Source organism: Neofelis nebulosa, chromosome 14 (assembly GCF_028018385.1).
Source record: "Neofelis nebulosa isolate mNeoNeb1 chromosome 14, mNeoNeb1.pri, whole genome shotgun sequence".
Classification (NCBI taxonomy): domain Eukaryota; kingdom Metazoa; phylum Chordata; class Mammalia; order Carnivora; family Felidae; genus Neofelis; species Neofelis nebulosa.
The window spans coordinates 21265617-21293370 of record NC_080795.1 but is presented as its reverse complement, the minus strand read 5'-3'; the positions used below and the strand labels follow the sequence as shown (position 1 = coordinate 21293370).

At 39.8% G+C, this 27754-nt stretch overlaps 1 protein-coding gene across 16 annotated transcripts in view; it reads left to right on the top strand.

Annotated features, from left to right (window-relative positions):
* EYA1 (EYA transcriptional coactivator and phosphatase 1) overlaps positions 1-27754 on the top strand; it is a 354086-nt gene that overhangs the window by 290070 nt on the left and 36262 nt on the right. For all 16 annotated transcript variants that reach the window (XM_058699812.1, XM_058699811.1, XM_058699809.1 and 13 more), the window contains one exon: positions 7535-7624. In XM_058699812.1, coding sequence (XP_058555795.1) covers positions 7535-7624 — 90 coding nt within the window. The remainder of the gene's footprint in view (positions 1-7534; positions 7625-27754) is intronic.

Genomic DNA, 27754 nt, shown 5'->3' with positions numbered 1-27754 from the left:
TGCTTCCACATTCTATCTTTTAACCCTACCACAAACAATAACTCTGTGAAATTTTATGTTATTCTTGAAATGCTAGGGTACAGCACCATTTTGTGAGCTCTGAAAATTTTCAGGGACTGTGTACATTGAAAGTACTAAATTTGGAATATACCTCAGTAATTACTGATTATTGCCATGTATCAATACCAACCATTTGCTGATAAACTGGGGCAGGGTCAAGATTTTGCCAAGATCTATTCTCTCAAGTCATTTGCTAATTGGCTATAAGCAGTGGATTTGGACTATACTTAAGTGCATATTCACAAAGTCTAACCTATTAATGATTAAATGGTATGGGCTAACAGGTACTTGTGACTAACTCAGGATCACACTGCTTGACTATGCAAGTGATGTATGTGGGGTTTTTTTTGTTTTGTTTTGTTTTTGTTTTTTTAAGAACACCTCTAAGTTTCAACTGATAGTGAATGACTCTATCTCCTACTCAGTTCCTAGATATTCAGATTATGGAACATCTTTTGCTGGTTTCCTAGTGTTGGGTCGTCTTTCCTAGTGATAACAGCCAACTTTGTCCCAAAAAGCTTAGTTGCTATTTTGGGGAGAACAATGACAAGCCCTCCTGGGAGTAGCAACACTGAATGTATCTAGTTTAGCTTCCGTGCAGATCAGCTTTACTAATGACCGTGCTCTTGAAAAACAAGGTCATCTCAAAATATTGGCATGGGGAATTTACGGTTGCCCTTATTAAATAGCTTGAACTTCACATGCAGTTTGAATTCAGAATATTAATGCATCTTTTTATGGAAGGACATGGAGTCCTATGTCTAGATTGGCCTACAGCTATTGGTGGAGTAGTAGTCGTAAGAATAGAAATAATTCCACTACTGCCAGTTGTAGTAGCATCAGCAGCTTTCTACTTGCGAGGTACTGTGTTGAGAATTTCAAATAAATTACCAAATTTAACCTCTCACACATGCTGGTTTTGCTCCCATTTTACTAATGAGGAACCTGAGGCTCAGAGGGTAAGTAACTGAACCTGACCACCACCACGCAACCCGTCAATGGCAAAGTTTAGAATCCCAGTCTAAACTCTACGACTGCAAAGCCTGTGGCATGACCATTAGGCAAGTGTGCATTTTCAACGTTTTTCTGCCCTTGTGCAAGAGCTCTTTGCCCACAGGCTGTGAGCAAAAGTGTTTTAGAAGAAACTTGTGGCATGTAGTGAAAGAGTGGTCCCGAGAATGCCTTGTGCTAGACCTAGTTAGTATTAGACCCAGTTCAGTCGAGAGGTGAGCTGGATGGCTATGTCGTAAGTGCCGTGTACAAGGCAGTTTCGTTACTAGTCATCCCAAGAGGATTCCTAGACTGCCGTGTAGAAGCAAATGGAACAGCCTCGCAGGACCAGCAGTGTCTTCATCTGGTTGCTGAGTCTCAGGAAAATCAAATTTCTGAATTTCTATGGATTGCATATTTAATGACCCTTAACATTTATCAAATGCCATGAAGATAGGCGACAAGAGACCATATCCTCATCTTCTGATGCTCCCATGCTCACTTGTATTTACAGGCACTCTTTTTTTCAAAACAGATTATAGATTTTCAACATGTGAATTCAAGACTGCCAGACCTAAATCTCTCTACAGGCTGAATTTAATGGCATTTCAGCATTTCTGTGTACTAATTTTGTCTAGAATTTCTTTTAACTCTTTTAAGCATTTTTATAACATGGTGATCTAGTAGACTAGTGATCAGCCTGAAAAAAAAAATTAATAAAAGGAAAGAAATGACAATGGGCTAGGGGTAATGCTGGTGATTTCAGCATAGAATGATAATAACTTGAGTTTCTGTGAGCATTCTGTGTTCTGGAAACAGGAGGAAAAGATCTTGAGACCATGGGATAATTAAAGATCACTTGATAAAGGATGAAAGCAAAACAGTTGTTTTAGGTCTGGGTCTGTGCTCAGCAGATTTCATTGTTATTTAATTTTTCAACTAAATGTTGCTTTCTGTTCAGTAGACATAATTGCCTTTGACTTAACAGGCAACAGCCGTGGGTAGCCTCACATTGCATCAAGTTCCTTCACTTTATTTTCCTGACTTCAAGCAGACATTTGCAATTTAATATCCTATCGACATAATTTAGGAGCAGGGTTAAATTTCAGTTCTCTGTGTGTATGTGCGGTGTTGGATGCTATTTGTGTTGCTTTGGTGAGGAACATCTTGAGAAGAAGGTCTCTAGTAGGAGAATGTCCTGGGCAGAAGAGCAATAGTAAATTGACACTATTTCTTCATTAAAATAAAGAAAAATGCCTAAGCATTTGATTTTATTTTCTCTGTCTGAACCTCTTCACTGTACTGTCTAATTTTTACGAAGGAACTAAATTGTAGAGCACATAAGAACATATTTTGCTGAATGTTGTAATGCATACCACTACTGAATTTAAAAAATAAACAATTGCGTGCTGCTTTTATGCTAAGTTTCTCCACTTCATTAAGCAGATAGGTAAGGCTGTATAAGCAGTGGTTCTAAGAATGGGCTGCTCTTTCATCAGGTACAAATTAATCTTGCATTTCTAATGAATATGTTTAATTCTATATTATGTAGGTAGAATCATTTTAGGACTAAAAAGTGCCCCCCTCCCCCTTAGGTAGGTATCTGTGGATTTTTTTTTTTAACCAATACTGAATGCTAACAACTAACTAAAGGTCACATTTAATATTTTTATTGGAATTATTTGAAATACCCTATCTATTGCTTTTCATTCATTTATCCCTCCGCCAAACTTTGGGAAAGCCCTGTGCCAGGCATGTTGTGCTAGGTCCCAGGGATATAGAGATAAGGATGTAGGGCTATGGCTCTGCCCTCCTTAGATGATAACACACCTACTGGCCCAGCGGCCAGTGAGCCAGGCTGGAAAGAGTCAGGGATGAGACTCTTACCTGATGAAGAGGCGATGGGAGAAACTGCAGGAGTTCAGGGCATGCAGGTTCAGTCAGAGACCTCAGCATACTAATGTGGGTAATCAAGGGAGACTGATCCTTTACCCTAGGTTTTTTAAGGTCCCTGGTGAGAATGACCATCAGAGTCCCTCGTCTTTTACATAAGGCCTCTGCCTAAGTCATCTTTTGAAGAAAATATTTCATGACAAATTAGTTTGAAAAACTATAAATTGGTCCCATATTAGGGAGGTAAGGAACAGTCAGACGTTTATGGGCTTTTTGTACTTGTTGAAGTGTTTAGATGTTTCCTAAAAGGGATAGGAGAGTGAAATTGTCCTAGTGAGACCCTGGACATAGAGCCCTGGGAAGGAGGTGATTGCAAATATTCACATAGGAGACATGTGGCTGGGGGGGGAAAAGTGGCAGTGAATATATGGAAGGCATGAATTCCAGATCCAAGTGGCAGGATGTCATGATTGATTTGATGTAGGGTCAAAAGAGGCCATTTAGAAGAATGCCAAGGTTTGGGGCTGATAGGTTGCCATTCACCTAAAGAAGGAAAACAGTAGGTTTGCAGGGGAACTATGACAAATCCAACTTGCAACACACTGAGTTTCAGATGCTATATGGGACATCCAGCTAGAAATGGCCAATAGGTAATTGATATGTGGGCCCAGAGTTGAGATCTAAGATCTAGCAGAAGGGAGCGGCGCGAAGGTTGAAGCCGTGAGTGTGCTGGGGTCTGTGAGGCAGGCACCCACAGTGAGGAATAGATAAAAACAGTCCCAGGGACCCACATCATTGAAGGGATAGATGATGGATACTCAGATTCTAGAAAGATGCCCAAAAAATATTGATGGTGTTACGGGCACCGGGAAAAGAAATGTCAAGAAGATATTGAACAATAGTGACAAGTGCCACAGAGGGTCAAGTTCAAAAAAAAAAAAAGAAAGAAAGAAAGAAAGAAACATTTGGCAACAATGTTTACTTAAATGACATGTTTCTTTGAAGTGATACAACAAAAAATGGTTTTACAAAAGCAACTATTTTATAACTACAGCTTTGGAATTTGTTATTGCAAAGCACAAGAAAAGATTAAGCCAAAGATGTGGTGATTTTAATGTCTCAGTTTTGGTCTAAAAAAATGTGGGTTTTTTTCTTCCTCTAAATATGCCAAAATAAGCCATCAAGCTATGACTAATTTATTAACTGTTCAGTGTTAGCTTTTGTCACATTTGACTTGTTTCAGACATACTTGAAAAATGTGAACGTATTAAAAGATTCTTATGAAGTGAAATTTAACCTCATTATGAGGACGCCAGTGTAAGCAAATCTATGAACGCAGTTATCTATTTGCCTTTCTGGTAGTTTCCTTTTAGGTAAACTACTTGGGGTGAGGTGGCTCTGCACCCTGACAGCTCTGACCATAAGCAGATCACAACACTGCTGCGACTCCATTTCCCTGTCCCTAAAATCAAAAGTGGGTATATTCTAGAGTTCTTCCCTTCAAACTGTAGATCATGATACATTAGTGAGCCAGGAAGTGGGAAATTATCACAGTGCACTACTCCACATAGTGAGTAACGTCTTGTTTTGACAAATTTACATTAAAGCTCTTTGGGAGAGAGGGAAAGAAGGAGGGATGATGGGGGTGGGGTGGGGACGGGGAGAGAGGAAGAAAGAGAGAGAGAGAGAGAGAGAGAGAGAGAGTGTGTGTGTGTGTGTGTGTGTGTGTGTGTGTGTGAGAGAGAGAGAGAGAGAGAGATTACTAGCTCATTCTGTAAAGTGTATTTTTAACTACAGACTGTGGTTTTAAATTTTTTGAAAAACACTGCCCTCAACTAGAGCCCCTTCCTATTCTAAAAATCTCTCATTCCAGTTGTCTGCCCAGTTGCTCTCTTGGTGTAGTAAATGTTTGAGGACAATACTGTGGAGTGGCAGGTATAAAAACTGTTAAGGAATGACCGCTAATAACAAAGGAGAAAGACATTAAAAGGTAAATAAGGCCAACATCTGTGTTGTATTTGACCACAAGACTGAACAAGCCTTTAAAATTTATTGGTATTCCGACTAGCAAGTCATTACTGTAATTTATGAAGTAAAGTTAAAATATGCTATATATTAACAAACAATGGAGTAATTCTTTTGATGGTGGTATAATATGCAACCGTATCGAGGAGAAATAAAGCTTTTTCAAAAGTAACAATACCGGCACGTAAATTCCCAAATTGGCAATTAAATAAATGTGGTGAGTCTCTTCCATCTTGCCACATAAAAAGATTCATTGACATGGTTATGAGACAAGTCAGTGTATTTTTATTGGCCTGAACTAGAGGGAGTAAACACCTTGGTCAGGTGTTTTGTTTTAGAAGCAGCTGTTTGAACTTCTCCTACTGGTTATTTCTGCTCTAGGGTATATTTGAGCATTTGCTTTTTCCAGCGCACTTACTGATTTAGAATTCAAGTGAGTGAGCAATTTCCTATAAAACTAAGATTCAATGGAAGTTTCTCTATACTTACGGGTAAACTTTTAAATTCGTCTACAGCCTCCGGAATTTCATAGACTTTAGGTGGTATTAAACAGGGACAGTTTAAAGAATGCTGAGGAATATGAATCATCAAACCGGAAATCTGAGGGACGTGTTTTTATTTGTCCTTCCCTACGCAGCTCTTAGACATTCCGTTGGTCTCACTTTCTTTCTTCTCTGCCCTGTTACAAACCCTGGGGTGTTTGCTTTGCCCCTTTGCCAATCTAACCCCTGACTCTTGGCAATACTGTGCTCTCTGCCTCCTTCCCACTGTCAGTCAGCCGGCGGAGAAGGCCTGGGGAAGAGAGCAATTGAGACCAGCGAGGTCATCCTGCCATATTTTCCCAGACCCTTCGCTGTCGGTCCTCTGGGACTCCTGAAAGGTAGACTGATGGAGGGGGCATGGTGGAGGCAGTGCTAGCAGAGTGGGTGGGGTGGGGCGGTGTTGACTCCACCTCCCTGGCCGTAGCTGATTGGCCTGTGGCAGGCAGCCTTTGAGTCCCCGCCCCATCCCTCCATCCCAGGCCCCTGCTCTCTCCACTGTGTGCAAACGCATCTAGCAGTGCCAGATTAAGAGACGAGAATTTTTTTTTTTTTTCTGCGTGAGAACAACATGTCTGCCAGTTAGCCATCCGATTTATTAGATGAGCAAAGTAAGGATCGGTGAGGTAAGGGCCCCAAAGTGGGAGAGCAAGGTAAGGCCTGGCCCCTGGGTCTAGGGCTCTTCCTCCAATGCTTGAGGCTCTTTCCCGAAGCGCTTGTAGAGACGGGACTTGAGATAAATACTCAAGAGCTTGGTAGACTATAGAAATATGCACAGTAGGGAGTAGACCACAGACTTTGGAATGAAGATGCTGTGTTCAGAAGGCCGTACAGAAAACGTGCAAGTCTTATGTCAGAGAGTATAGACACACAAAGTGTACCCCAGTAGGCAGGTGACATACGTGAAGGCATAATTCTTCTACTTATAATTTCCCTAGTTAAGTGATGATACAGGTGGACTCTGTACGTACTCCAGAGGCTTGATGTAATAATGTAACAGGCTATCAGAAATTATTGCTTGAAAACATTTAAAATGTCGTACGTGTAACAGCCAACATTGCTGTTAGAATGCCGGTGAAACCTTCCAAAACTCTCATTACAACTTTGTAGACTTTGTGGACGTGTTTTCTTCCTTGATTAATTATGCAGGGTCTTCACCAAGAACCATGTTGTTTCCTGGATGTGATACATTACAAATACAGTGACACCATAAAAACTGCAACTGTTTCCATAGCCCCTGAATTCATCTCAGTGCCCATAGATGTCATGCGGATATGGAGTGTATGAGACAGCCTGATCATCAGTAGCACCCAAGGCTTAAGCTTTGCATGTACATTTCAGGATGCTGGTCCTCCCCCCCCCCCCCCACCACCTCCCAACCCGCCCCCGTGCCTTTGGTATGGTCCTGGCTGTCTGGTAACTGGATGGTGTTGCATGAATGTCAGGATCAGCTCTCTGAGCTGGGCATAGTGCCCGGTGCTCAGAGTGGCTATAACTTCCTACTGTGAGTATACCCCAAATTGGCTGACAGCCCCAATAAATAACAAATAATGATAGTTATCATCTGGAGTAAAATTAGTATTTATTACCCTTCTGAAATTAATCTATATTGTACCTATTTTCTGGTATTTGTGGCAGACCTGTTAGATACTCTTGGTTTATGGTGTAACATACACAGTGTCTTCTCCAGTCCGTGAATTTCTTGCTCCTGACACACACCTGTGAAGATAAATTTCCTCTACTCTATATGCCTAAGTAACCCTAGATTTTATATTGTTGTAATATTTGAAGCAGCAAATTATCTCTTCATTATGCAAAGTACCAACAGCATTGGGGTCACTTGTTAAATAAGTCACTGAAGTTTGCACACAGAGTGGATCACGTCCACCAGGAGCAGCTGGAGGCCAACCTTCCCCGATGAGTCCCTTGCTCTTGGCCCTTCCTTGCACTGACTCCCTCTTCTTGTGATACTGTATTCCATGAGCCTGAAGTACATATGTTCTTGACCTGAAAAATTCTTCTTTTAGGATCCACCTACATCAGTTTCCCTTGGACTGCGCATGGAAGAAATGATTTTCAACTTGGCAGACACACATCTATTTTTCAACGACTTAGAAGTAAGTTCTGATTATTGTATACACACTTCACGCTGCATGCCTGGAAGTCGGTGAGTGGTCTTGCAATAACATATTTTGCGACTATCTGACGAAAATAATGAGATTCCATTCATTACTGATTATGTGGTAATATGGTTGCCTTCATGGTATTTCTGTTTTGCTTTACTTGGGCTGTTGTGTTTCAAGGTTAGATTCCATGTGACCCTTGGTAAGGATTAAAACTTGATGTCAAAACTCTTAAATATTAAACTGTGTTGATATTCTATGCTACAGATTTGTCAGCTACGTAATTACCACTGAGACGGGTAACCTTCAGAATCCAACAGAAGGAGCAACACTGACCTACCCTCTCCCTGTCAGCTTCTTATCCTATGGAGTCCTATGGTTTTCTATGATTTCTATGTCGTCCTCTTATCCTATGGAGTCCTATGGTTTTCTTTCCAGTTGGCCCGATTGTATAATATTTTAGTCAGGCCTCTGCCCTTTGGACTGCCAGGATTTCTTACGTCAAACTGCTGATGATTTTATTTGTCCATTGTAATTTGGGGAGGAACTTCTGTAAGATGGTTAATTAAACTTGTTACAGGCACTGTCTAACATGATGATCTCAATTAGCAGAGTTTTTAAGCCTAGAGAATATTGTTTCTTGTATCACCGTTAGGAGAAAACATGACTATAACTACATTTCACCCTCTTCTTAATAGAGACAGTTGTTTATTTAAATCCTGCTGTTAAGCAAGCTTGTGGTAAGGCTGCCAACAGGCATTAATCATCAAGTTGTTGTTTTGGTAGATTTTATAAATGTGTGTTATTTCAGACAGAAGAATCTGAGAGATTCAAATAGAACTTTCACTGATCAAAGTTAATGGGCAGCAATTGGCCTTTAAATATTTCCTGATGTTTCCCTTTTCGAAATCAAGCAAAACACACCTTATTTAATAGATGAGCCAAAATCATTTGAAAAATGCCAGTGTGACAGAACTTAAATGCGGTTTGTTCAACATCTGTCCTGTATTTTGATTTCTTTTCATCTGCAATGAAACTACTCGTAGACGAATTGGCAACTTTCAGTGCAATAAAATTATTTAAATGTGCTTCATTTTTTCCCATTCCTTAGTGAAATATTTATTTTTACACTTAGGGTAAAATACAATTTTTTTTTCACATTTTAAAGTATTTGCTTTTCTTAAGGAAATTACATGTAAGGCATTACTATTTTTTGAGGTAGAAATATTCCAAGTGAGTGACAAGTTCAGAGTTGCCTTTAGAAGAGCTTAATAATCATTCTTATTTTCAAAAGCTGTTTCTGATTTATGGTTGTGATTCACTTCATAAGAGAACAGCACAAAAAATTCCATATTTTACTGGTATATTAAAATTCCTTCCCTAAGTTTCCATTTGTTTCTAATGATACAGACTAGGCTGATATTTTGTCTTGGGTACAGCCTTGTTACTCTTATTGATGTTAATAGGTGTTAATAGCACCCATCAAGAAGAAATTGGCAGCAATTTGCTATTGCTTTCAAATTTTACCTTCTTACAAATGCCAAAGCTTGTCTATGCAGTGGCAAAACTATTGTGAAAACTGAGAGGTTAGCCAAAGCAATAATTCGGTATCATATAGACCAAAAACTTCCAAACTTGGTTTTGATATAACATAGCTGGATTTTTATTTGTTTACTGACATTATTCACAGTGAACTGTATACAGAGTATCTAAAATGGTGCTCAAATCCATGGAAAGTACATCTTGAAAGTTCTAGTTTAGAGATGTAGGGGATATCGTTTTTCCATAAGCCCAAACTGAGACAAAAAGAAAATGATGAACTGGGGGTGGATGCAGTCATTAAAATGTCTGATTCTGTTCTTGGCGTAAGGACTTTCCCTTATGTAAAGCAGAGAAGGGAATAAAGATATAATTCAACCAAATATACAAAGCAACAGTAGAAAAATGAAGCTTATAACCTTACAAAAGTTAGTTTTAAGTTACTTTACTTAAGAGTAATATAAAGGTATCAACAAAAGTATAAATCAAAGATCCATTTAACCTCCGTCTTTGAAAATTGTTTACTTGCTCTAGATTTGCACAATATTTTAAAAATAAATTGGTTCTTAAACTTATTTCAGTATTTCATTTTATATTTTGGTAATTCAGACCTGGGGCTGGTCATGGCAAATATTAGTTTCTTTCAAAATAAAAAGCAGAGTTATTTCCTGGGAAAAACAAATGTATTGGCATTCTATTTCCAAGAAAACCAAAATTATCTCATCAGGCAGAAATGGTGTGGTAATGCCTAATTTCACACTCTAATGAGCAATGTGGTGCAGTAAGAGACGCGGATATTTTAATATATTTAAATTACATGTTTTTAACATTTTAAGATCTCTGATACAGGTAATTTCAAGGAGATTAATGATCTGTTGTTTAGCTGGAAGTGTGATTTCCGAACTCCAATTGTTGACATTTGGCCTCATTTTCTTTTAACAAGTTAACTTTTTTGCCAGTCACCCCTCTGTATAATTTGATTAGTTCACAGTTTTGGCTTATAAGAGATTCTGAATAAGGAAACACACTTGTGAGAGGCTTCTAGTAACATTTTTTGTGTTATCAGAGTATACGTTTCAAATCGTTCTGGAGATACTAGCAAATTTTAGGGTATCATTTTAAAGCAATTTAGAAATGCCTTAATTGTACTTGAAGAACTAAAACAGTCAATCATTTTAGTTTTAAAAGTCTTGTGTGTCACCTCATTTTGTGACAATTTTTAATAAAAGCAGTCACAATTTAAATTAATTGTGTTGACACTCCGGGGTGGGGGGGCAGGGCAGGGAATTAAATGGAGAAATTTTGTGGGTTTTGTTTTGTTTGTTTTTTGGTACCATTGAAAAATATTTGACATGTTAAGGAACATGAGGGACAGGGAGACGTAATTTTCAAAGGAAAGAATATCCCCCCCACCCCCAGAGAAGGGTTTAAACTTTATTTCCATAGTGTACTTCTGACTTTCCTATTTCTAAGACTATTTAATGTCCCGCGTATCATTTTACCAAAGGGTCTCCGCGTGCAATGTGATGATGCTTATATGGAAGTCATTTTTTTATGAATGACAGTATGGAACTAGAGGTTTGTTTTTTTTTTTTTTTTCTTCAGCTTCTTTAGCAAAGTATGACTCCGAGTGAATGGAGAAAGAGTTCTTTCTGTTGGGTTTTTATTGAAAGGCAACCTGCAGGCAGAGTGAGGAAAGGCCTTTCGTGTACGATAACGTTTCAGTTTAACTTGCTGTTGGTCAGTTCTCCTGCTAGATTTTTTTCCACAGTCAGGGAGACTGTTTCATCAAGATGGATATAAGTCAACTAAAAATAAGGTGTAAGCCTATGTTGAACTTGCTCTCTGTCAGGTGTGAAGTTGTATCACTGAGCTGGCATTACGGTTGCCATCCTAACTGGTGGTGGTGATGACGTGGTGGCCTCCACGGGCCTCTGCTCCCAGCGCACACTCCCTGACTGCAGGGATCAGGGTTGGGAAATAGCAGGAACGCTCCTCATCCTTCTGTCTTCACGTGAAGGGGTTGTATACACCACACTTATCTACAAATTTAACTTATCTACAAATGCTCCATTGGAGCATTCTCCCTCTCCTAGTGTGTTGCATACTTGAGACAGACCAGAGGATTCCTTAGTGTCAGGATTCACATGAATGCCTCAGTCCTTTCTTGAGTCTTTGCCATGTAGACTCCTGTCCTAGATCTGTCGTTTAAGTACCTGCTTCTGGTACCCCTTTGTTTTTACCTTTTCTACAAAGAAAAGGCTTGGGATAGGGGTGCCTGGGTGGCTTGGTCGGTTAAGCATCCGACTTGGGCTCAGGTCATGATCTCACGGTCCGTGAGTTCGAGCCCCGCGTCGGGCTCTGTGCTGACAGCTCAGAGCCTGGAGCCCGTTTCAGATTCTGTGTCTCCCTCTCTCTCTGCCCCTCCCCTGTTCATGCTCTGTCTCTCTCTGTCTCAAAAAAATAAACAAACATTTAAAAAAAAATTAAGAAAAGGCTTGGGATAGAAAGTTCCGGTCTCCGTAGAGGCTAGCCTGGGTTTGGTGAGGCAAAGGTTGTGGAAGGCTGCTGAAAACAGTCTCTAAATAATGCTGTGGTTTAAAGGAAGGGAGTTGTAATGATTTTTCTTATAAAGCAAAGAAATTGGTTTGCCCCTTGGTTTCATTCAGTCTTTAAATTTGTAATAATATTTTATGACTCTAACCCTTAGGGTATCCTCTGTTAATTATTTTAGTATATTGTATTTATAAATTTGTATTTACCTACGAAAAAATCTTTCTTCAAAGTATCAACCATGCCAATGCTCAATAGCTTTGATTTCACGTGACGTGTTTTGTAGTGACCTAATGCCTATGTTGCCAAAAGTGTAAAATTTTAGCTAATTCAGAGGTTGATTTTTTTGAGTTGAAAAATATAATTCACCTAGAAAGGGCCTTATTCTCTATAAATAAGTAGGAAAGGAACTCTTGTGCCCAAAGTCCAGCTTTTGTGGTGGGTGCTGGAAATTCTGGTTCTCTGCTGCTGCCTGAGAAAGCGTCTCATGGGTGCTTCCAGAGAGGATGCTTCGAGAAGAGCTTTGAGCTGTTCTCTGTTTTCATTCCCTTCCACAAGCCAAGAGCAACTGTATGAAAATGTGCGTGCATATCAGTATTATATTCCAAATGTACCCATACACATATACACATATGGCAAGTTTTCAGCTCTGTACAGAGGCTTTGTGCTCTTATTTTCTCCTTATAAATTTGGCAAACATAAAGTATCATATTTTTTTAAACTCCTGGTAACATCTTTCATAACAACCAGAATATCGCCTTCAACGTTTTGACCATTAAATGACTTAGATTGAATTCTTATCTGTTATCTTAGAATAGAATCAGTTTCTATTTCCTCCCCCATGGAAGAGAGTAGAGAGTTGACTTTGCCTTCTTTGTCTTTATTTTTGAATAGGAAGTTCATCTATTTATTTTATTTAAAAAAATTTTTGTTTTTAATTTACATCCAAGTTAGTTAGCATGTAATGTGCAATAATGATTTCAGGAATAGATTCCAGTGATTCATCCCCTACATAGAACACCCAGTGCTTATCCCAACAAGTGTCCTCCTTAATGCCCAGTGCCCATTTAGCACCCCCCCCCCCACACACACACACACAACCCCTCCAGCAACCCTCAGTTCATTCTCTGCAGTTAAGTCTCCTGTGTTTGCCTTCCTGTGTCTTAAGGTAAGTTGTTCGGTCTTGTCCATTTCCTTGGTTAACAAGATTAACAGCAAAAGTCTGAGTTTAGAAGGCAAATTACAGTTTCTGAGTAACAAATGATTATTAGATATAATAAATGAATATTGAATTTATATCTAGAATTCTAACTCTAGAATTCTCAGAGAATTGATGGCTGAAAAGAAGCAATGTTGTATTTTGTTATTATTGCTAATGAGTAATTTTAAGTGTTCTTCCTGTTTCTTCATTTCTTACAAGATTCTATATTTTTCTTTTATGTGAAGTAAGAAATAGATATATAAAAATCTATTCAAGGACTTCCTTAATTGTGAGGTTCATCAGAAGGTTAGTAGTCAAAGTATACAGCTGCGTAACATGATAAAAGATATTTACCTTACACTGACAGCCAACATTGTACTTAGCAGTAAAAAAAGAGAGACACATCGTCATTACAAAAGGAAAAAAAATTAAATGCTCTCTGTCAGGACTATTATTCAGCATTATTTTAGGAATCTGGGGCGCAGTAAGACATGAGCTATAACTAATGAAAGGAAAGCGATGGAAATTATTGTTTTCGCAGAAAATTTGATATACATAAAAGCTGAAATAAACTTGAATAGTCTTAGAATTTATAATAAGCTTCAGAAAAGTGAAAGATTATAGAATTAAGTTTAAAAATCAATAACTTTTGTATTATAGTCAGACATGCAGAAATTTTAATTATAATTTTAAAGTAGCAGAAACTGCAACACCAAAATGAAAACAAAATTAAAAGGAAAAATAATAAGTAACCTATACAAGAGGCAATTGTAAGAAATATATGGATAAAACTTTGACATCTTACTGAGAGATCTAAGGATTTGAATAAAAGATTTTTTCCTTTTCTTTTTGTAACACGTTTGAACAGTTTTACAAAATTGTCCATTTGAAAGGATAAGCAAAAATACCTAAATTTTTTTGTCAGAAAGTGGTAATAGTAAGCATCCAACTCAACCAAATAGTAAATCTCTTAGAATTCTATAATGATATGAAGATTTGTGTTGGCCTACATTGGCATTGGACTAACCAGGGGGAGAAAAGATCATTCAAACACAGCCCCAACTTCTAGAAAACTTTTATATGTGTTAAATGAACACACACATATAATAAGATAAGAAATCGATGTTAATTCACTAAGAAAAAACATAAAGAAATAGCTCAATAGAAGAAATGAGCAAAGAACATGTGACTGTTCACAAGAGGAAAACATTCAAATTGTCCACACACATAAAGGAAAAATGTTAGATTTCACTTTTGGTGATCAGAAATGTCAGAGAGTAAGTGGTCAGCCCCTGCCCATTACACCAGCAAAGATTTAAAATCAGTGATGTGGTCTACAGTGCAGTAAGATAAACAACTTGTGTCCACTGCTGATAAGGATGTGAATTGGTACGAGTTTTCAGAAAAGCAGTTTGATAATATGTATTCAGGAGCTTAATGTGCTGATTTTTTTACTCAGTAATTCCACTTTTCGCTTCTATTCTGAGAAAAGAGAATTGTAGACAGATAATTGATAACATAGTGATAAGCAGTCATTGACCTTGTCCTAAATACTTTACATACATTATTCCACTTAATACCCTGAGGTTTCTATGATAAAAAGCACTATCATTATCTCCATTTTGTGGAGGAGCCTAGCAAATCTTGGAGGATTAAACCAAAATTTGTCTAACCTCATACAGCTACTGAATGACAGACGCTAACTCAAGACAGGTACTTTCTAGAAGTTCTCTCAGCCCACACTATATCTCCCCATGGCCTTTTTTTTTTTTTTTTTTTAATTCTGAAATATAGAAATGTTTTCAATACCCATAAAAAAAGAATGAAATAAATTATAGCACATCGTCATTGGAGATTGTTTTAAGACTATATTAAATAGAAGGAAAATATTCATGGTCCATTGCAAGTGTAAAATATAGGCTATACAGTACAGGGTAACTTAATGTTCGAAAGTATGCCCTATTATCTGAAAAGGTTATAGACTGGATGATTCCAGTGATTTAACATTCTAGAAAAGGCAAAACTATGGAGACAGTAAAAAAGTTCAGTTGGTCGCCATGGGTTAGAGGGAGGGAGGGATGAATAGAGGGAGTTCAGAGCATTTTTTAGGTAGTGAAACTGTCGTGTGTGATGCTGCAATGGTGGATACCCAACATCGTACTTTTGTCAAAACCCACAGGGTGCACAACACCAAGAGTGGGCTCTTTTTTTTTAAATATGAAATTTATTGTCAAATTGGTTTCCATACAACACCCAGTGCTCATCCCAAAAGGTGCCCTCCTCAATACCCATCACCCACCCCATCTCCCTCCCTATCCCCATCAACCCTCAGTTCTCAGTTTTTAAGAGTCCAAGAGTGAGCTCTAATGTCAATGATGGACTATGGGCGATAATGATGTGTCAATGTAGATTCATTTGATCGTCACAGATGTAACGCTCTAAGATGTCCCTAGTAGGGGAGGTTGTGCATGCATGTAGACAAGGTACACATGGAAAATCTCTCTGCTTTCTGTTCAGTTTTTTTTTGTAGGTCTATTGCTTCTCTAGAAAACAAAGTTTAACTTTTTAAAAAAGATTATGGCATATTGAAAAAAAAACTGGAGGGAAATATATTTTTTAAATATGTTATGACATAAAATTTAAAAATAAGTCTACAAAATAAATCATACTACTGTTTTTAATGTATACGGTATTAAAAACTAGCTAGAGGTAAATATATTAAAAAGTTGCCAGTCTGGATAATGGGTTTACAAATGCTGTTTCTCTGGGATGCCTGGGTGGCCCAGTCAGTTAAGTGTCTGACTTCAGCTCAGGTCATAATCTCACAGTTCGTGAATTCGGGCCCCGTGTCTGGCTCTGTGATGCCAGCTCAGAGCCTGAAGCCTGCTTCAGATTCTGTGTCTCCCTCTTTTTCTGCCCCTCCCCTGCTTGAACTCTGTCCCCCTCTCTGTCTCAAAAATGAATAAACATTAAACACACACACACACACACACACACACACACACACACACACACACACACAAATGCTGTTTCTCTGTAATGCTCCAGAACTGAGATGCTCATAGCATTTTGTAATCTCTCTATATCGTGTGGCTGCTGCCTTTATTCAGTAGTTAATACGTATTTATTGGGCAACTATTAAGTTCCAGGCATAGTGTTCTAGATGCTGAGAATACCATGATGATTGAGTTAAGGTTTTTCTCATGGAATTGGCACTCCGTAGAGGAAGTAGGAGATAAACACTATGTAAAGAAAATAATGTCATGTAGAAATAAATATGAAGAAAATGAAACAGTAATTGGATAAGGGATGGATCAGCTGAGGTGGGGCATCTTTAGCTGAGATGTTCAGGAAGAGGTATCCCTGAGGAAAGGACATTTGTGAAGAAACCAGGAAGTTGGGAGGGAAGCAGCTACAACTACAGAAAAGCATTCTGGAAAGTCAGTGGCAAGTGCAAAGGCCCTGAGGTGGAAATGTGTTTCACTCCTTCAAGAAATAAACAAGACCATTATGGCTGCAACAGAGTGAATGGGGGGACAGTGACAGAGTCCAGATCATGAAGGACCTTGTAGACTGTGGTGAGAAAGTTGGATGATTTTTCTAATTGTAGTAGAAAGCCATTGGAGAGTTTTAAACATGGGCATGTTAAAATGTTTATATGCTTAAAAGCTCAGCCTGATTAGCGTATGAGGAAAGGCAAGACTGGAACCAACGCGACCAATTAGGAGACCGTTGAGCCAGCCAGATAGCCTTGGGCTGAGATGGCGGCAGTTCTGGACATGGTGAGAAGTTGCAGGATTTACAGTATAATTTGGTGGAAACACTGACAGGATTTGATTAAGGGATCAGAGGTTGGAGGAGAAGGAAAGCTGAATGAAGGATGACCACTAGTTTTGACCTGAGCAACCAGATGGGTGGTAGATTATCTGAGATGAGAAGGAGTGGTTTGGGGTGGTAAGGGTGGGGAAGGAGTTGTACTCAAAAATTCTGCATTGAGCATATTAATTTGAAATACATACTCAACATCCAAGTCAAGAAATTATGTACCTATAAGTTTGAATCTCAGAGGAGAGAAGCAAATTTAAGGATATCATTTATTTAAAAAAATTTTTTTTTACATTTATTTATTTTTGAGAGAGTGAGACATCAATTGAGAGTGGGAAAGGGGCAGAGAGAGAGAGAGAGAGACAGGATCAGAAGCAGTCTCCAGGCTCTGAGCTGTCAGCACAGAGCCCGATGTGGGGCTCGAACCCACAGACCGTGAGATCACGACCTGAGCTGAAGTTGGACGCTCAACGGACTGAGCCACCCAGGCCCCTCTTGAGGATATCATTTTAAAAGTTATAAAGACCTCTTCTATGGGAAAGAGTGCCAGTTGAGAAGAGGGCCTAAAATTGAGTATTAGACACTCTAATAATCAGAAACAGGACCAAGAAGAAAGAACTTTCAAGAGATGTGTTAAGCAATAGACAGTGAAGGGGGTGGAAAAGTATGGGGTATCACAGCAATGTAGCGAATGGCATTTCAGGAGCAAGGGATGATGTGCTGTGTCCCAAATGCCACCAAAGGTGAGTAAGATGAGAACAGAGCAGTAGCTTTTGGATTTGGCAAGAATCTTGGTGGTTAATGACTCTGATAAGCACCATTTCAATGAAGCAGGAAGACAATTGGAGCGGTTTGAGGAGAAGACCAGGGTTGACAAAGTGAAGTCAGGAAGGATTGAATGTCTACAGTGACCGGTTGTAGAGAGATGGGTTGGTGTATGGAGGGGATCAGGGGATCAGAGGATCAAGGGAGGTTGTGGAGTTTTTCCACGGAAGATGTTTAGACATGTTGGGCCTCAGTGGGAATAATTCAGTGGAGGAGAAAAGATGTATGGTAGCAAAGAGAGAGAAACTGTGAGAGTGAAGTCCTTGGGTAGCAAGGGAAGATGGGTGGCATCCGGAACACAAGATAAGAAGAAAGGCAGAATTGGCAGCTTCAGATGCGGGCAGGCAACTGGGGTTCGGTAGTGCTAAGAGGAAGCTGTTCTCACTGGAACAACACCTCCACTCTATTACTACCATTTCCTGTCTGCTGCTCTTTGTCCCCAACTAGGGAGTCCCTTAAGGGCAGAGACCATGATTTGCCCGCCTGCATCCTAAGCTTCTAGCACAGGACTTGGTGCATGGAAGGCTCTCACACGTTTTTTTAGTTTTTTCCAAAACTTTCGAATCAAATAGTCTACAATGAGCACGCCTGCTTTTATATTTTGCAAAAGTTAACTTTTTACAAGTTAATGATTAATCACAACCTTGAAAACAATTTAGAGTGTCCAAGATGTTAAATTTTGATGCCCCTTCCTTAAAGTCATATCTTCAAAGTTCTTAATGCCAAAATACAATATACATGGAAGAGGTATATTATAAATCATATACAGTGCGCTTCCAGTTTAAGGTTTAAAAAAATAAAAGGTATTTACATCAAAAAAAAAAAAAAAGATACAGGGTTTGCTACATTAAAAATGTTACAGATGCGCCCGAGTGGCTCAGTCGGTTAAGCATTTGGCTCTTGACTTTGGCCCAGGTCACGATCTCCTGGTTTGTGAGTTAAATTCCCACATCAGGGTCAGTGCTAATAGTGCAAAGCCTGCTTGGGATTCTCTTCCCCTGCCCCACTTGTGCTCTCTTTCTCTCTCAAAATAAATAAGTAAACTTTGAGAAAAAAATTACAAAAATATTTTCTACAATAAAAAAAGACTTATTTCCAAGTAGTGGTCTAATACTATCTGCCACCAATACAACAATATGTTTTATTTATATTTTTATTTTCGATAGTTAATATTTCTTATAATTAGCCAATTATGGACTATAGTCAGTCAATGACTCAGCTATTCCACCTTGACTCAAAGCCCCGTATTTATGTGATTTGTTCTCTTACGGTGCTAGAGATAGCAGAACTTGAACTCATGAATTCATGCATTCGTGGAGGAACCCCTCTGTGCCTTAATTTCCTGTCTCTAAAATTGAATGATGATAGTACACACCTCACAGGGTCCTTGTGAGGATTCCCTACTTCTATATCATTAAGGGCACAGAACTAGCACCCGCCCACAGGAAGCAGTTGAAGAAATCTAGGCTATTACTGTTTACGGGTATCTTCTACGTGTCAAACCCGAGACAGTAGGGCTGTGGAGGAAGAAGAGGGAGTGACTTCAGGAGGGGTTAGGGAGTGAAGGAAAAGAGACAGTAGCTGGTTTGCTGCCATAATCCCCATGCAGAATTCCAACACTAATCACACCAGAGACGATGACGACAACAACAACGAATCTGCCAGTGTTTAATTTGCAAATGCAGCTGGTTCCAAGCACATCACACAGTACTTCTCTTGCCCTTTCTTCATTCGTAGCCCCCTCCCACCCCAGGTCCACGAGAGGAGATTCACTGCTGGCAGTTAAATAGCTACTGTCTCTGGCTTCTGTCATGCTGTGCCGCTCCTTTGTAGAAGACGAGGATGCTGGCTTTGTGTCAAAAAGACGCGTGTTTCTTTGCTCGTGCTGATCAGTTTTCCTTTCCTTGTCCAATTCCGGATCGTGGAAGGATTGAAGGATGGCTCATGGAACTTTCTGGTAGTCCACAGTGTGGAGCAGAGCCTTGCCTTGTTTGAAGTCTCCTCGCCAGGCAGAGCAAGCCTGTCCCTGGGTACGTCCCCATGGTGGCAGTGGGGATGCACTGTTGGGCTCTGGGTTCTGGTCCTCCCTTGGTCAAGAAAGACAGGAGAGCAGCAAGCTTCAGGGAAACTCCTCCCGTCAGTTAAAAAAAAAAAAAAAAAAAAGCATTGACTTCAATTCTCTCTCAACACTGTGAACTCCATCTTACCATCTCCAGTTTATATATGTGGGAAATTGAACTGAAGTGATTTTTGCCCAGAGCCACTTTGGTAAAGCCAAGGTTGAAGCCAGCGTTTCCTGCCACAGCTGTCATTGCACTAAAACCTGTCTAGCTGTGTCTCCTAAGCTGACCGTTGCTCTTTAGCAACATAAAGGAGGTAGAGTATCCCGGTGCTGTCACACCTTGATGTGATATGGCAAAGCCCAATAATGGCATTTTCTCTAATGTATTCTTTACATTTTTTTTAAAAGTTTTTTTTTTTTCAACGTTTTTTATTTATTTTTGGGACAGAGAGAGACAGAGCATGAACGGGGGAGGGGCAGAGAGAGAGGGAGACACAGAATCGGAAACAGGCTCCAGGCTCCGAGCCATCAGCCCAGAGCCTGACGCGGGGCTCGAACTCACGGACCGTGAGATCGTGACCTGGCTGAAGTCGGACGCTTAACCGACTGCGCCACCCAGGCGCCCCTTTACATTTTTTTAATATTATTTATTTTTGAGAGAGAGAGAGAGAGAGACAGAGCACAGATTGGGGAGGGGCAGAGAGAGAAGGAGACACAGAATCGAAACGGACTCTCGGCTCTGAGCTGTCAGCACGGAGCCCAAGGCAGGGCCCGAACTCGAGAACAGCAAGATCATGACCTGAGCTGAAGTCGGACGCTTTTAACCGACTGAGGCACCCAGGCGCCCTCTGTTCTTTGAAAGCTTTGGTTTTCACTGTCTTCCAAACAGTAGCTACTCAAGCAACCTAACATCTGCTTTGCGAAAGTTGGAAGATAGGGAGGTAGATAAATAGGCAGGCAGTGGACAGACATTTGTAAATTCCTACTGTTAAATAGACAAATATTTTCCTGCCCCTATATTACAAAGGAGAGCTGATATCCTGTAAATGTACTCCTGCTTACTCCATTCTGGACACTATACAAGGCATAGAGGAGAAGAGATGAAATTTATCACTGCCCTCGAGGAGCCCAGATGCTATGTGGAGACGGAAAAGCAAAAGCACGATTTTATCACAGAATGATATTCCCGGTGATGGGGATATGTAAGGATATTACAAGAGTCCAAAGGCAGGATGGTTCACCCAAATTGAGGGCAAGGTGCCAGGGCTGTGTGTGTCAGAAAAATGATTGCCCAAGGAAGTATTCTTTGACATGAGAGCATGTGGCATTTAGGCACTTAGTTCAAGTAGGTATAAAGCACAGAGTGCATGCAGAGCGGTTGTGAGGTAAGAGGATAGATAGAAGGGGAGACTAGAGCCAGGTCATGGAAGGCTTTGTACACTCTGCTAAGGAAGCTGGATTTCATATGGAATGCCAGTGGTAACCGTTACAGAATGTTTAGCATTACCATGGGCATGAATGGCATTGCGAGGTCAAGGGCGTCAATAATCTAGGTGGGAGATCACCAGGGTTTGCCTGCGAGAACAGAATACCGGGGCAGATGCGAAAGCTAAGAGTGTAGTTTGGAAAGACTGGGGATTATGTTCAACGTCGCGGGGAGGGAAGCAAGAGTCGTACTTTCTGGCTTGAGTCATCAGATAGAGGTTTAAAACCCCAGGACGGTTAGCTGGCTTTGGCAGGAAGATGGCTAAATTCGGTTTTGAGATGTGGGATTTGAAGTGTACAACATCCTGCAAGTGGTCGGCATGCAGGTCTGCAGCCCAGAGAACTGAGCTTGAAGCCATCACCCTTGCAGTTGGTTAAGATTTGCCAAGAAGGAATGCACTGAATAAAAAAAGTTATCTCAGAGGAGTGGTCCCTTTGTGAATTTTTTGTTTGGAAACCCAGGATCCGAATATAGATTGAAGATTCCTGATTCAGAAAATGGAATGACTCCTGTGAAGCCACAGTGGTGATTCTAGCAAACTGATGGTCAACCTGCCCATGACATACACGGCCTTCCTGGTTTTGCCATAGTCTCTCTACTCGGAGGACAAAGCTGTGGGGAGGTGGTGTGGTCTGTGGAAAGAGTGAACGGCTCAGAGATGGAGAGACCCCGAGTTCAGTCTTCATTTCCGACCCATGTGTGACCTTCACACAGTCAACCTGACAAGCCTCAGAGATGACCCGGGGGCTTATTAGGAAATGGCAGAATCTAGAGCTCCAGCCCAGTGCCTGCCATTTGTTGGACCTCAGTCAACAGGAGGACCACCCCTTCCTGAGTAGAAATACCCCATCAGCTTGCCTGCAGTTGGCCGGATGGCTGTCAGTCTATTTAAAAACTCCCATGAAATCGACCTGTTAGTGTCACACAAGACAGGCTTTTCGTGCAGATTCTTGATTTTGACAGGTGCTTGCCAATCTTCAATCTGGGGAAAGAGTCATTGTTTTGTGAGGTCTGATTTTACTAATTTACTTGCATAGGAAGTTTGTTTAGTACAGAGAGGAATTCCTTTTCTTAGATTGACTAACGCAAGAGAAAGCCTGTAACTTCAACTTCCCCAAAATGTGTCTAAGTTGCAGTCCCTGGGGACTTCTCCTGTTTCAGTGCAGTTACAATGGAGCCTTTCTAAGGAAACGCTTTCTAAATCCTGGATTCTTCTCACTGCTAATTGTGTGCTACTCCTTTGTAGGGCAGGTGGAGGGTCAGGGCAGGGGAGAGGATGCCATGTTTTTATCAACGTTATTTTGCAGATTTGTTCACCGCCTCAAAAATAATTGACTGAGAATTATCTCGTGGTACTGGCATTTTGTCAGAAAGCTAAAGGGAGCTCTTGTGTGCAAGATATCCCTTCAGTTGGTGGGAATTGTTTGTTTTAAACACATAATTGCAACCCTACTAGACTTGGAGATCAGCTATATCTGTTAAGCAAAAAATCAGTACCTCAGAAAATTAACAGTTGAAAGATCGTGTTTAGCACGTATGTAGTAAGAACATGTAGGGTTGGGGTAAAACACAAATATTTTCTCTTTTTTAATTTCATTTATGTCTTTTGAGGGAAAGAGTGCAAGTGGGGGAGGGGCAGAGAGAGAGAGGGAGAGAGAGAATCTCAAGCAGGCTCCCTGCTGTCAGCACAGAGCCCAACTCGAGTCTTGACCTCAGGAACTGTGAGATCATGCCCTGAGCCTAAATCAAATCAGATGCTTAACCGACTGAGCCACCCAGACGCCCCGAATATCTTCTCTTTTTAAAGCAGCAATTATAACATTTACTTTCTTTAAACTATACCAAAAAATGGGGCGCCTGGGTGGCTCAGTCCGTTAAGCGGCTGACTTCGGCTCAGGTCATGATCTCGCGGTCCGTGAGTTCGAGCCCCGCGTTGGGCTCTGTGCTGACAGCTCAGAGCCTGGAGCCTGTTTCAGATTCTGTGTCTCCCTCTCTCTGACCCTCCCCTGTTCATGCTCTGTCTCTCTCTGTCTCAAAAATAAATAAATGTTAAAAAAATTTTAAAAAATAAATAAATAAATAAACTATACCAAAAAATATTTAAATTACAATTGGCAGAAATGAATATTTCATTCTACTTATAATCGCATACCTGTTAAAATGGCCCTAAGCAGAAGCCCCTCCTCATTATTGGCCAAGGTCCTTGCAGCAATTGCCAATAAGGGCTATCTCCAAATCCAAGAGAATATTTGAAACTTTATATCTGAGGCAAGACACAAATGGATTCTGTAAAACTATTTTTCGTGATAATGGCAAACAAGATGAAGCTATTCCTGTTCTCAAGGAGCTTAGAGTTCGGGGAAGCCCAGAGGAGAGGGGTGGAGTCGAGCACGGGTGCTGCTCAGAAATTTGAGGGTGACTCACACACTGATGGAAAAATTAACAAGGCTCAGCAGAACTGCCTGGGGTGGGCTTTGGAGAACAGTGATCTAAGCAGCAGGTGTATAGTAAACGAGCCTCTGAGTGATAGAAGTTATCAGTTGAGGAAAATATAGCCTAAGGAGATAAATGAATGTCATAAACTCGGTGACACACATCCTTCACACTGGTCACTCGCTTGAACATTTATTAAGCAATGACCGTGCTATGCAGAAACATGATTTTAGGCGCTTAAAATAGAATTGTAACGAGGAATGACAGTTGTTGCCCCACTGAAGTTAACGGTCCAGAGGGGGGGAAAAAAAAAAAAAAGCTGGAAGTGAGCAGCCCTTGCCTGGTTAAAAGAAATATGAAGCACGCATAAAATGGAATATTAGGACAGTTTAAAAAATAACACAGATGATTAATTAATATAAAAATAGCTTTATTACATATTGTTGAGTGGAGGGGAAAGAGGCTACAAAACACGTATCTGGTTGTACCTGCTTTTCGGGTGTGTGTCCCCCAATGAAAATGTAAGCCCTGTGGAGAACGGGAGGAACTTTGGACAGTTGAGTCAGTAGGAGGGCAGGAAGGACAGTGGAAGAATTTAACAGTGGTGACTTCTGAAGGATGGAACTAAAGTTTCTTTCTTTTATACGCTTTTCTGTTTTGCATGAATTTTCTACACGGGTGTGTGTTATGGTCAGACAAAATAAATTTCTTTTCACAAAACTACTTTTTAACACTTCTGTGACATAATGCAGCAACATTATCACTTATCTTTCGGTTGGGTCATCGATTCTGTCATAACTAATTCTGTCAGTCGGGTCGTTGGAAAGGTTTTGTTCGGTGTCATCCGTGTGCTTGGTCCACATCAAAAAGAAATAGTCAGAAATAGGGTCCTATTTAGAAAACAGAAAAAGATCCATGAGAAGTTCTCTCTTCCTTCAAAGAGTTTTTTATCTGGTGGTATACTTATCTATTTCCTTATCCATCAAAAGTAGATAGAGCTTTGGGGAGGATTAGAAATAACACCTAAAACATAGTAGGCTCTCAATAATTGTCCTTACTGTCATTCAGTGGGTTACAGAGCAGACATCAGAGGTTGGAAAACATAAAAGAAAACAAACAAAAAACAAAAAACCCTAAAAGCTTGACAGAGGAATTAATTGCCTTGGCCAGGAGAGAGAAAGGGGAGGCATGCCAGCAGACGATAGACACAGCTATTGCCTGTGAAAGGGGAGTAGAGGTCCGGCACAGAGTGTGCAGTGGGCTGCAAGGGGAAAACAGGCGGGCACAGCCCTGGATAGCCGAGGTTAAGGTCATTATAGAGGCCCTTGAATGCCTAGCTTCATTGGAATCTATTGTTTCCCGTTTAGTTTTTCCCAAGTACGGATTGACCACCTTCTGGCTAAAAGGCAGAGACGGACAGAAACAGAAGTGAAATGTATTACCCGCTTCCAAGAAATTGATATCGCATGTTGGAAATTGTATTTTCAGGTAGAGCAAAACCTACATTGAGAAAAATGTTCTGAAGGTGAAGGTTGAAAAGAGAGTCCCAGCAGTATGATGAATTCCATTTCATATTCTCAAAGCTCTGTAAGAATTCTAGTTCCTTCCCTGGGAGAAAATTATAGTGACCCTCCCCTGCACCCACCGCTCTCTCCAGCCCTGTGATGTCTATCGGGCCTTACTGGCAATATGTGTATCTGCTTTATTTTTGTATGCTTGGTGCCTGGTATGATCCCTGGTGTATAAATAGGCAATCAGTCATTAGTTGAATGCATGACAGCCTGAACAAAAGAACAGAGAATGTGTGTCCTATATATTTTCTAGAGATATTTCCACAATTAATATATAACATAACATAAATGCTATATTCATGGTATATAATATTTTCCTGAATAATACAAACAACCAGATTTATAATGAACAACCAAAACGTGATTATCTGTTACTTTAAATATTCATGGAAAAAGAAAGGGCTGGTTTTCTAGGGAGTGAGAGTATGAGTAAGGATGAAAATTTTCCTTAGTTTTCCTTTCAGGCACCCACTCCTCCCCCTCCCGCATTGACACCCAGTGGTTGGGGCATACCAGAGCTCCCCATGCTGGAGGAAACCACAACCAGATAGAACAGTTCACCCCCAAGTAATGAGGCTTAAATAATTTAGTCCTAATCTGAAGTCTTTGTCTTATAAAAGCAAATGCAAAAGGAATGATTTCAGGGGGTAGAATTTCAGATCATAATACTTGGAAGAGAGGAGAGAACTTTTGAGTAAGAAAGTGCACTTGAGAGGTCCTCACGTCCCCGTGAGAAGCTAACAGGCAAGTGACATGGAACCTTCCAGTAGCTCACAGAACCCTTTTTTTTTTTTTTAAGTGCCGCTGTCCACTTCTGCATACTTTTCTCTCCAGAGTCAGTAATAACTCTATGGCAAAAGAAATCGGCTTGGAAAATTTTTATCAACTTACTAACTAAGGATGTTATTCCGAACTACACATTCCTCCACATGAAATTGAGTTTTTACTGTTATAAAATTATCAGTCCGTATGATGTGTTAAATTATTAAATTGAGCTCTTTTAAACTTTCAAGTTTCACTCCCCACCCTTGCATAAAAGGGTCACTTAAAAAGCCAATTACGTTCAAGTAACTCTTTAAAAGCTGTCCTGATGTGTGGTTTGCAGTTAAATGAAGATGAATTGATAGATACAGAATGGTGATAAACTGGAACGAATATTTATTGCAAATATTTAATTTTAAAGTAAAAATTGCTCCAGAAAAAAAAAAAACTCCTAAAACATGACCTATTTAATATTACAGCTTTTGTTCCTTGTTTGTGTGTGATCAAACCAGACATATTCTGTGTAAATTAAAACTTGTAGTTAAAGGCTTTGTGAATAAATTAGTATATGATTCACTTTCCTCAAATGGCAACGAGGACTAAAGAACGTGACTGCAGCAAAGGATAAAAGGGCTCCTAGTTGGAGTATCTTTCCGTGCTTTTGGCAACAAGTTTGGGATAAAAAGAATGATTTTTATGAGAATGTGATTATTCACAGCAAGATGAGGGTTGGTGTCACTATGAAAAATTCTTCTTCAGGAGATGGTCTCAGCAGGAATAATCTAGAAGAAAGGCAACAGGAGTTACAAAGAACACTGTTGCCAGTGACAGATTGTGTTTGCAAAATGATGAGCAAACCCATTGAAAATTGAGAAACAGTTCAGCAGTAAATCAAAGGCTTATTCGTAAGAGAAGTTCTGACTCACCATTCAAAAGGATGACACTTATGTTAGATATATGCTGTTTTCTTTTTTTTTAAGTTCTGAAATATTTCGTAAATTAAGTCTGCCTTTAATCTTTTAATACATGAAAAATCACATGACACAATTAAAAATATGGATGATATTTTTAGGATAAAACTATAATGCAGTTTAACATATTATCAGACACTATTGCACAGTGCTATTTTGTATTTGAAGATGTGCACCCTTTTGACTGGCTCCCACACCAATTTGTAAAATACCTCAACTTCTGATATTAGCTGAATCATAAATGAAGCTTTTAATTCGGGCCTAAGCTTCTTGTGTATAATATCGTGGGGTAGGGGTATAGAACGCACGGGACATCATGAAAAATGGATCTTGCAGCATTCGATATAAAGTATTCACTGTATCCTTAACTTTTTAAAAAGTAATTATGTGTTGAAGTCATTAGACCAAGTGCCATGGATTCCATAGTTATCAATTAAAGGAACCCATTGGTTCCGTGTTGAGCAATTTTAAATTAGCCCGTTTTATTTGTAAAGAGCTTATTTTCAATTCTTTCTGGCTCTCTCTTTTCTGGCCTCTCTTTTTCTCATGCTAACATTGAGAGTAAGAATAGAGACAAATACATTTTATGTAGTCGTGGGGTAAAGAAGGTGTTCATAGTGAGACAGAAGGAGCTGCAGGGAGAGTGAAGCTGGCATATCAGATTTATTAACACTGCACCACTCGCTAAGAAGGAACTCTTCATGCGATTCCTGATGATGACATCTTATTTTTAACGAGCACGTTTGAAAAGAAATTAGTATAGAAAAATATTCTATAGAAAAACATTCTAAATGTTCTTTTTTTATTTGTTGTTAACCATAAGCTTGAGATTCCTGTAAAGTTTTATGTCGTGATCTGAAATATTTAGCGTACCTTTGTACGTCTACAAATAACAT